General features: G+C 50.0%; 1 protein-coding gene across 1 annotated transcript; it reads right to left on the reverse strand.

Annotated features, from left to right (window-relative positions):
* Positions 1-9,102: 9,102 nt before the first annotated feature.
* On the reverse strand, positions 9,103-11,247 carry CHST14 (carbohydrate sulfotransferase 14). Its single transcript, XM_059825887.1, has one exon. It carries the CDS (start codon positions 11,245-11,247, stop codon positions 10,162-10,164), a length of 1,086 nt encoding a protein of 361 aa, XP_059681870.1. The 3' UTR covers positions 9,103-10,161.
* Positions 11,248-11,502: the final 255 nt, after the last annotated feature.

An 11,502-nucleotide genomic window follows, 5' to 3' on the forward strand; every position in this document is an offset into this window, starting at 1 on the left:
ATCTGACCCCTCTTTTTGCGTGTTGGCCATGGCACATTCCCAGTTTTCCAAATTGCCATAACCTGATGCTTGCAGTTAATTCAGCCTTGATGCAAACATGCTGGTTATGAATGATTAAATTCTTCAGATTAAAATGCAGTTCTCTCAGATCTGGTCTAGGAGCTGCACGTCACCATCTAATCCCAAATTTACACCTCACTTGAAACCAGGATTACCATTATTTATTGAATGCCAACCTGGGGAAGACTGAGCTCCCTCTAAGATACACGATCCTAAAATCCAGAAATCTTTCACCTTGACTCCAAATCCCCACAAATACACAGGTAAAGGCTACCGTGAACGGGAAGCCCATGTCTGCCACCCATGGACCCACAGTCTATCATCCATTTTTCCGACCATCCAGTGGTTGCTCTTGGAAATCCTAGCACTTGAACTGATTTTAGCATGTGTGATTTTCTTGGATAGTCACTCCCAGAGACAAGATATTTATTTGGTTTCCTCTGTTGACCTCATTGCCTATTTTTAAGCATTGCACTGATGCAATGAGAAAGCAAGGTCAACAGCTCATGGGTTGGTCTACTGCCAAACTCAATGGGTGGACACCGAACAACGGCAGGCAAGAGTTTTAGCCATGAATCTGTCCTCATTTTCCAATTTCTTCATATAATTTCTCAAAGAATGGGAGTATTGCTGAATAGCTTTTTCATTAACCTGAAGAGGGCTGCTTTTGAATAACTCAACTGATTCAAACCCTATACAGAGGAATAAATCTGCACGCGGGGCAACTCTGCTTAATTTGGTGGCAGTAGTGCTGGAGAAAGAGCAGATGAGGTTCATACAAGCCCTTTCCATCCAGTTGATATTTCTGATTTCTCCATTTGTGGCTCTTCTGAGCCAAAGGACAAATTGCCAAGAATAAGGGTATCTGAGGAAAATCACGTGGAGGCACGTGGGCTCCCGCAGAAGTTGCGTGACCGACAAGGTGTCCCCTCCTCCTTCCCGCTGGCTCTGGGCCTGAAGATATTTTGCTCATGATGCAACTTCCATTATTACCATAGCAACCATCTTTTGTCAGGTCTCAAGACTGGAGATTTTTAACAACTCCATTTGCCAATTCAAGCCTCAGAAGGAAGTGGGCTGCAAAAGGAGAAAGTTGTCATTCAAATGCAAAATAGCGGTAATAATAGCTGAGGGGGGGGGGGGGGCACCGCTTGGGCACGTTGCTTTTCATCCAACCGTTCCTCCTTTGCTTGGTTTACGCTGCGTGAAAGAGCCTCTTCCAGTGACACTTTCGACACTGGAAGCCATGACGTGCGTTGGGGCACTCAGACAATGCCAAGCCCAGCTGGCATGGGCCTGAATGCGACTTCCCTCTCCTTGATGAAAAGATACTTCTTCGCTTCAATGGGAGCTTTGACCTGGTTCTGTCAAAACCACCCTGGGGTCTCTTGGGAATGCGCTTGATGCCTCCTAGCCCCCAGCGCCTTCCTAGGCCAAAGAGGTCCTCTGCTCTCTGTCCCCTTCTCGCAAGAAGCATCAGCTTCCATCACACTGTATCAGCTCTCGACAAGCCTAAAATTAATGTCCGAAATGTGCTACGAAGGGGCTTGTGTATCACCACACCGGGAAAATTTGCCCAAGATGCCAGTGGTGCTGCTGAGCACTTGGTGCGGCCCGAGAGGCCGGGGCGCATCGCTTCTGCCCATCTACCAGGGCACGGGGCTGTTACTGCTGCGGAATGATAAATATTTTGTGCAAGTTTGCCATCCCGCCTTCCCTAGCTCCTTGCTGGGATATAGGGACACCGGCTCATACCTGGCTCCTTTGCAAATCGGAGTCATGGAAGTCTTATAAGCCCCTCCAAAATCTCAGCCTAGAGGATCCATTGGCCTCATCCCTAATTTTTGCCCCAGAGGTCTCACCCCAAAACAGCTTTGCCCTGCTTCCTAGGGTAAGATGGGTATTTCTTCTCCCAAAAGACAACTAACTTTATCAAAGTCAACCACCTGCCAAATAATTTGACTGTTCATTAGGAAAAGTAGCAAACTGAGTAAGAAGCATTTTGTGCTTGTGCATTCACTTTGTTACCGCTTACTTTTGCAGCAGCCTAGAGCCAGCAGCAGCCCTTTGCGCTGACCTCTTTTCATTGGAGCCCTTTTCCTGTCATCTCCCAACACAAATCAGTACAGAACTGGGACTGGAGACAACCTCAATGGCAATGAGGGGGCACGGAAGCGGGGCTGGCAGCTGGAAACGCAGCCTTTCCAGGGCATCCCCAAAAGGAAGCTGTCTCCTGGTGGTCAGAGAAACTTCATTCCCTTTCATAAAATCTCATTAAGAACCTGAGGGCGATCATGAAAACCAGTTCTGCTCCGAGCATCACGTGGCTTCCCCAGCTCCGGTAGCAGCAGGCTCCGGCAGAGTGGGCTCGGGTCCGTGCTACCCACCTCCCTCCCTGCCTGGGCAATTAGATGAAGCATCTTTTAAAGTGTAATCCTGGAAAGAATAAAAAGACCCGGGAAATGCAGACTTCCAAAAGGAGAGCTTTGAATATCCCACCCTTCCCCGCAACCTTTTATAATGCCTTCGACAATGGCTTCGCTGTCCTTTTCCGGGACCTTTGTGGGTCTCACGGCAGCGGCGGAGCCCCGCCGTCTTGGCAAACCTTTGCTGATACCATTACCCACAAAAGGGCTCTAAAAGCCTCTGTGATGTTTTCACTCGATGAATGTATATTTTTCCCTTTGCTGAATAAACCCTTCCATGACTCACGCGGTTGCTGGGGCGCGTGTGTGTACACTGAGCCGCGAGGAAACCCCAGCTCCAGCCCGGAGCCTTTCGCAGGCTGTCCCGCCGGGCACTTGTGTCAGCTCCTGCAGATTTTTCAAATCCAGCTCCAGCTTGCTTTCTTTTCCCCCGAAGCACCCCAATCTCAGCAAAAGCCAAGCAGGAAAGATGCCTGGCCTGTGAGACAACAGCAGTCCGACATCAGAGTGCCATCCCAGCGCCTTTTTAGCTCAGCATTTTTGTCTTCAGCTGCTTTGCTAGCCTTCGGTCCTGCATTGCCAGAGGGCAAGGCAGGGCATGCTCTGCAGGAGTTCACCAAAAAAACAGGCCGGGGTGCTTACCTCATTTCAGGGGTGGACATCCCCTGGACACAGGACCAACCTTTTTGGGTGCATTTTCACCAACCGAGAGCACAGGAAGCAACGCTGCTAAAGAGCAAAGTCCTGCCTGAAGCACACAACTAAAAAAGACTGTGGTTTTCTCAGGATTTTGCTGTTGCACGCAGACACTATCTAAGCCTTGCAGATAAAAGCAGACCTGTGATAAAATTTTTACATCCACCTGCAGAAAGAAAACCAGTAGAAAGGGTAGATACACTCTGGATGAACCAAATACACTGACGAGATTCACACCAAAATCCTGCCCCACCAGATTCATGGGGGAAAGCCTTGTTTGACGCCAGGGAGGTCAGGACTTCAGCCTCGGGCTGTACAGCAAGGCTGATCTGCAAAAGATGTTGAAGAAATGAGCCAGGCTGTGAGCAAGGAGAGGGAACGCAGAGGTTGCCCCAACCCACATCCTCATCTGGTCTGGCGGGGCACTCTGGGTGCAATCCAGCCCTTGGAGCCCCCTACTCCGGCACTAGGCAGAGGGATCCGGGACCACTCAGCCTTTACCTAGGTGCTACAGGAGGGAAATCCAGACCTAAACATGTCCGCAGAGGGATATGTCCTACCTTGAGGACATCCGGGACCTTCATCCCAGGAGTCGACTCCTTGCTGTACGGCTGAGCTCTAGCACTGCTTAACGTTACAGCTGAGAGGTTCACGCCCCTATTCCTTTCGTCTTTTAATAAAAAGTTCTTAGGAAAGCAAGCTGGTATTGATTTGGCTTCATCCACAAATAAACTCTGCCCAAAAAACCAAGATAAACTTTCTTGCCACTGCAGGATAAAAAAAAAGCACACTGCTCACGTACACCCTGCTATGCAGAGGGCTGAGCATTTTATCTGTGTGAACCAGATAAGGCAGAAGCTACGGTTTCATTCCAATAGCCCATTGCATTTTTATAGTGCCTTAGTTCCAGGCTTTCAAAAGATTTCACAAACTCTATTTGCCTCTCAGTCCTCGGCCATGGGGTTTTGGCTAGGTTTTGATTCAAGAACTGCTTCTGTGGTCTGCTCAGAAGCACCCCAAAGGCAAAAAATCTCATTGAAGGACCCATCTCATGAAGCTTCCTCCATCTGGAGCCAAAATCTTGGGAAAACGACCCTGCTCAGTTTGACCTGAGCTCCGGTCTCTGCTCCCAGTGTGTGCAACTGCATAAGCACCTCTAAAACCCCAGGCAGCCCCCCAGCTCAGCGAGTGCTCCTCATCACCAGAGCCGGCTCCGCTGCCGGTGGCTGAGGGGCCCTCCCAAAACATCCAGGTTAAAGTCATTTCTTCTGCGTGCTGTGAAGCCCCTGAGCTTCAACACCCATTCCCAGCGTTGCACTGCAAAAAGCCAACCCCTTGGGGTTTAGGAACGCTGACATGAGGCTCCGCAGGCATAACAACATTGGAAGTGGTAAACAAGATGACATGTGAAATGAGATTTTTGAAACAGCAAAGGATCCTGACCTGTCCCGCTCCCTTATCCAAAGGGGAATACCAAACCAGCAGCTCCAAATGCCAAAAATCAAGCAGCCCTCCTCTTCTTCACCGCTGTAGTCCAAGCACAATGCTGAAGGCAGTAAACACGTTCGCTGCAATTGTTTGAACAACACAAAGACAGAACAGGGATCGATTTCCCACACCTCTGAGAAAACGCCCTACACGCTGGTTAATCACCGGGAAGCAGGGACCTTCCCTCCCAGGCGCAGAGGTCTTCCCGCATGCCAGTGGTCATTCCTGATGGATCTGCTCGGAGCTACAGCACTCCCAGCACTGCTGGGTCTTGTCCACTGGTCGTTAAGGAACTGAATGCACGAGTCTCGTTTCACAGGAGGATCACCCTAACCAGACTTTCCCATGAGCAAGCAAATCAATCTCAGGTGTAACAGATGAACTATGAGAAATAAGCCAGGAAATTAATTTAAAAAAAAAAAAATCACGACAGGTTGCAATTGCCTATTTTTAGTTCTTTGTGTGGGGCAAGAACACACTGGTTTATGTTTGTATGCAGATAAACCATCTGACTCTAAGGAACTTCTATAGCAGAGAGATATCATGGAAATTAGCACAGCATAAATGCACGCCTGTATAAATAGGGAATTCTTTGCGATTGCATCCTGCAACAGTGAGTTACAAGAATTTAGGAAACTGGTAACTGGCTTTGGAAAAGGTGGCTTGCTTGCTGTGGGGTCTTTCTTCCTTTCAGCCAAAAGAGATGTCAGGGAACTGGACAGACACGGGTACACAGGACAGGGTGGAAGGCAATTCACCGCGGTGACGGACAGTTACCTTCTGATGCTGGATCATTAAACCCCTGAGAAAAAGGATTTTATGCCCCTGTCCTCTCCCCAGCACAAAACCTCACATTGTTAAATCTATGTATTCCTCATAATATATGTAATAATATAAGACAATATAGAAATGTATTCCTGCCTGGAGCTAGGCACAACTGTTGCCAGCGAGCAGCCCAGGATGAACGTGCACCGAGCGTGACTCCCTACCTGCAAATTAACTGCGTCATGAGCCAGGTATTTGGCAACATGAACTTGGGGAACCTGACCTTACGAGAGAGATTTTTCCCTGCCAGACTCTTCATCCGTTGCCTTCTCTGATCACTGCATTTCCTAAACGAGTGATTAAAGCATCTGTAAAACACCTGGGAAGTTTCCCTGCAATTAGCAGCCCAGCGCTAGGGCAAAATCAACCATTAACGTGCCATAGTCAGGGTTGCCAACGGCCATGGGGTGGAAAGGGCTGATTTCTTCTCCGGTAGAAAAATATTAGCAGAGGACGGTTTCAGCATCGGTGGGACTAAAGGGACCTCTGTGCAAAAAGCATCGCTCCACAACACAGCAGGCAAGCGCACGCGGCTCTGAACGTTGTGCAGGCGCTGATTCAAGGGAAAGAGAAATCATTAGGTCCCCATTCATCACCAGCACTCACACAATGAGGGTAAAGCACTCGATTCCTTTCTGCAACACCACGTTAAAACCACAAGAGCTGTGAGCACGGCAAGGATGCAGTAAAATAAATTCTCCTCTCAGCTTTGGTGGAAATGGATTAGCAGGTCCAAGAGTTACCAGGGAAGGAGGAATAAACACATGCACATAAATGGCAAAATTGATGAGCAAGTAATTTTTTCACAGAATCACAGCATCACTAAGGTTGGAAAAGACCTGTAAGATCATCAGTCCAACCACCAACCCAACCCCACCATGCCCACTAAACCATGTCCCGCAGTGCCACGTCCACACGTTCCTTGAACACCTCCAGCAATGGTGAATCCACCACCTCCCTGGGCAGCCTCTGCCAGTGCTTCACCACTCTCTCAGGAAAGACATTTTTCCTAATATCCAGCCTGAACCTCCCCTGGTGCAACTTGAGGCCATTTCCTCTTGTCCTATCGCTTGTCACTTGGGAGAAGAGACCAACACCCCCCTCACCACAACCCCCTTTCAGGCAGTTGTAGAGAGCGATGAGGTCTCCCCTCACCTCCTCTTCTCCAGACTGAACACCCCCAGTTCCCTCAGCCGCTCCTCATCACACTTGTGCTCCAGACCCCTCACCAGCTCCATCGCCCTTCTCTGGACACGTTCCAGCACCTCAATGTCCTTCTTGGAGTGAGGGGCCCAAAACTGAACACAGGTTTTGTTTGGTTGGTTGGTTTTAGGTAAGCAGGCTAAGAAGGGACTAATGACAAAATAACATCGTGGTAATCTAAAGGGAATCAGAAGTTCTCTGTATAATGAGGTGGAATTAAACTGCTGGAGCGGCTCCATGTATCCAGGTGTGCTTCCATAGGGAAAACACGAGAACGGCAGGGTCAGGGCTAGGATTCATCGACCCGAAATTAGAAAAAGCAAACGAAAGGAACGCAGTGCCAAAACCCCAACATCAAAACCTCCAGTTGTTTACCTGGGGAAGTTTGGGGCATTCAGTACAGTGTTGAGGCTTAATAAAATATAGGAATTGAAAAGAGAAAAGATCACCTTTGTATTCTGCTGGGTGACAGCAAGTGTGCAGACGGAAAGGTGGGAAAAGGAGCTGCCAAACCAGAACAGATCAGAAAGCAGAAACCTTAAACAGTTTGACGAAACCAAAACAGTTTGTAACTTTCTGCTTTCTCCTCATTTGTGCTTGAGCTGCTATGAAACCCCCTCCTGCCGGCGTTCGTAGACGTTACCCCTTTCCCCGCTCTGCAGGTCCCCGCAGAGGAGGGCTGGATCCTGCTCGGCGTCCCTCACCGCCAGCGGTTGCTGTCAGCTGTGGAATTTGCTTCTGATTTATTCCACACCGGAGAAACACCTGACAAAAGAAAAATGATACAGCTGCTGAGGCAGATTGCTTTTTCCCTTTCCTACTCGGCCAAAAGCTTTCTCAGGAAATTGTATTATTGGCCACGGATAAAATGAAGTACCACTAATAGAAACCTAATTGATTTTTCATATTTGCTGACTTGCAACAAAGATAAGAGAATAAAACAGTCCATAGCCTCGATCAAGTAGGAGAATTAAGGTTTAGATGTACATGACAAAGTGCCCCACTCCAGCTTTTGGGAGACTTTTCCACGCTCCATACATTTTTGCCGGGTATGGGACAAACTCCTCCCCGAGGTAGGAGGTTTTGCCTGCACTAAACCCCTCCTCACAGGAGGGTACAAGGAGGTGGGAGAAGGCCATTTGCTTTTCTTTAAAGAGAAAAAGGTGATCAATGAAATCCAGTAAAGGAGTAACAGTCAAAGAAAAGCAAAATCCTTCTGTGGGCAATAAATTAAAGGGACGAGAGACAAAAAATTTAATATCGAGAACAGAAGCTGCAGCAGATAAACAAACAAGTGGCACAAACATTTTAAACTACTGAGAAATAAGCATTTAATTAAAAACCCAATTGCTAAACAAGCAGGAAACGTTCCCTCAGCTTCACAGGAGCAGACAGAGATAGTAAAGTCTAACCAGCTTATTCCTAGTTAGAGAGACCTGAAGGTCAGGCTTAATTAGAACTCAGACCACCCCACCATCGGCATCTGTTCCACAAAATCAAATCAGAGTCCCAGCTGGTACCCGGTGCCTTTGGCTGGAGAAGACGACAGGTCTCCAGCTCTTCCAGCACCGGGCACCAAACATTCCTGCGTCGGCACCAAAATCGCTGGGGACAGGCAGGAATTTTGCAGGTTTCAGACGGGGCACAAGGAGAGGAAAGCCAATTTCCAACCCATTTTTCGGACAGGCCAGGTGGCTGCAGAGGCGAGGACGCAGCCGGGAGCTGAAGTCCATGAACGCGCCAGTCATCGCTCTCGTGCCCAGCCACAATCCCATTATCAAAGGTAAAAATCACTCAACTCAAACCGTGCTCGGCTACTGACTTTGACAGCGGGAGACGGAGATTTTGCTGGGAGTTTACAGGTACAGTAAATCTATTAAGTTACTTAAGGCATGCCCTAGGCAGGATTTTTCATCCCACCGCTTTGAGTTTCCTTGGATGTGGCTCCATGCCCTTCTTTCAGACAATTTCACAAATCCTAAAGAAAACACCTTCATTTTCCTTCCCCCTTTTTGAGAGATTAATCCCAGGAAACCACCAGCTCCCCGCAGTATCTCTAATCCACCCCTACTGCTTTGTATCAACTCCACAGCAATTAGGCGCCCATTTTGCTGCTGACTGCTGCTTTCCATCCAATTGCCCATGTCACATAATCGTCTCGTCGTTTGGCTCGGGTGCAATTCTTTCTCCACTTACTACTGCTGCTCTGGCACTTAAAACACGAACCATTCAAGGCAGGAACTGCCTATTCGTCATGCTTTTACTCCGTGGCTTAGCACGAGGGGCAGAGGGCCTCGCCAAGAATGCAAATAAACACGACCATCGAAGGAAAAGCACTAAGCAGCAGACTAATTCATATAAAAACTTTATTAGAAAGGAGGACACAGCCTCCCAGGAACAACATTCTACATTACCTCCCAAACGTTTACAATTCAACGGCCGTAATTAAATACGAGTAGGTACAAAAACGGTGTGCACCTCTATGAAAGAAGGGAGAACTAATCCTCAGACCGCCATTGCTTCAAACATGGCCGGAGAAAGTATTTTTCCCCAGCGTTTCGCACGCACGTGGGCACGCAGGCACCCTCCGAGGCTGTCAGCTGGCACGCTGCGGCTGGGGGTTTGTTGCTTTCTGTCCTAGGAACGAGGACGGTTTTGGATCTTATCCCCAGTCTGTATTGCTTTAATTCCGAGAGAGAGCAAAGAGCAAATTGTTATGGCTTGATACTGCATCTGACGCGTTATGCTGGGTAAACAGTTGGTACTTTCAAATTGTAAAATCGCACAAAAGTTAGTATTATCCTATCACTACTTTTATTTCAATAGTAAATAATAACAATAATAATAATTAATAATAATAATAAAAACCAGAGGTACTACTGTCACAGAAGAAAAGACCAGCCTCATTTAGCCACCATCTATAGATGAGAAAATAAAGGATAAACAGGGCCTAGTTTATCAAAGCCTTTTCTTCTACTCGTACCCAAAAAACCTATCTCCTGTCTAATCCAGGACCAGTTTTAAGAGCGCTAATTTTTAGCGCATCAACCACTATGTTGTTATTAGCGCATCAACCGCTGTATTATGATTGTAATTCAGCCGCGTACTATTTAGTATAAAACACAAAAAAGGAGGAAAGAAATACTTAAAATATATCCGTTTCTCAATTTCCTTACGGATGCGTTCTGTGTAGTGCCATGAAAAAGAATTTAAAGCAAAATAGATATACAAAAGCTACTGTGCTCCAGTCAGCGGCATATGTACACGTTAGAACAATACAAAAAGTATTCTAGTAGCAAAGGCAATATATAATATTTTCTATAAACAGCGTTTGAAAAGTATAAAATTAGGAAATAATGCATAGAAGAGTGTGTTTCACAGGCCCTGCAGCAACGTGCGTTGTTCGCAGCAATGGCTGTGTTAGCACATCCCTGCAGCGCAGGCAGATCCCGAAATGAACAACTCACTGCCGGCAGAATTCGCTGGTTATGTTGGGAAGGGGGTAGGCAAAGAGGGAGAAATCCAGGATATATTTTGGTAACAGCTCTTTTATCAGCCGGCGTTGGGTGTTGCACAGGTAGTAATGGAGCGTTTCTGCCGTCACGGGCTTGTACCACGACTGCCGTTCGGGGAAGCGGATGAAGGAGGGCGACTGGACTCGCTCGAGGACGTAGTTGGCGTCCGCGTTCAGCCGCTCGTAGGAGCCGATGAAGTCGTACCTCACGGCGCAGGGCTGGCAGAGGTTGTAGATGGGCATCCAGTGCTCGTTCATCCTCTCCGCCTCCTCGTCCAGCAGGTACCGGAGAAACTCGGAGAAGGTCACGTCGTCGCCCGCCGAATTCCCCCCGTTCTTCCGATACCGCCTGACGATCTCCACCCCGTACTTCTGCTGGTACTCCTTGATCTCCCCAAACTTATTCCTGTAGGCCGACAGCAGCCTCTCCATGGGGTTTCGCACGAAGATGAACTTGTAGTAGTTCTTCAGGCGGTAGCTGATCTCGTCCGGCTTCATGTCGCCCAGGAACACCAGGTCGCTCTTGTGGTCCATCTTCAGCTTGACGTCGACGCTCTCCAGCGCCCCGTCCAGCACCTTCAGGATGCGTTTCCAGTTGGAGCAGGCCACCTTGGGCACGTAGCAGTACAAGAAGCGGTACTTGTCGCTGACCAGGAGGTGCCGGAGGACCGTCCGCCGCTGGCCGGCCGGCAGCTCCCAGACGCTGCGGGGCATGGCCCGCTGCCCGCAGACGGCGCGGATGGTGCGGTTGCGGATGTCCCGCAGCACCTCGTAGTCCAGGTCGCCGGGGGCCTCCTCGCCTCCGCCCCGCCGGGAGAGCTCCCCCGCCGCCGGGTGCAGCGGCGGCGGCTTCACCTCGGCCAGGATGCCCTTCTCGATCATGAGGAGCAGCCCGCTGGAGGCCAGGATCACGCCGAACATCAGCATGGAGGGCAGCAGCACGGTGCCGCCGCCGGCGCCCCGCGGGCGGGACCGGCTGCGGCCCGAGGCGGCCGCCCGCCTCACCTCCCCGGGGAAGGGCGGACGGGGCAGCATGGCCTCCGAGGGCTCCGCCCGCCGCCGCCTCAGCCGCCGCGCCGCATGCCGGGGACGGAGCGGGCCAGGGGGGGTGGCGGGGGGTCCCCGCCCGGCTGCCGGCGCCGCGAGGGGGGCGCGGAGACGGGGGCGAGGCGGGGCGGCGGCCGGCAGTGACGGCCGCGGAGGGCGGGCCGCGGGCCGCGGGAGGCGGCGGCCATTTCGCGGCGGCCCCGCCCCGCCGCTCGCCTCCCTCACGGGGCCGGGCCGGCGGGG

This window comes from Gavia stellata, chromosome 17 (assembly GCF_030936135.1).
Source record: "Gavia stellata isolate bGavSte3 chromosome 17, bGavSte3.hap2, whole genome shotgun sequence".
Classification (NCBI taxonomy): Eukaryota; Metazoa; Chordata; class Aves; order Gaviiformes; family Gaviidae; genus Gavia; species Gavia stellata.

Bases quoted from the DNA above. Each gene is read 5' to 3' on its own strand.
- CHST14 (XM_059825887.1), bottom strand. From the start codon at position 11,247: ATGCTGCCCCGTCCGCCCTTCCCCGGGGAGGTGAGGCGGGCGGCCGCC.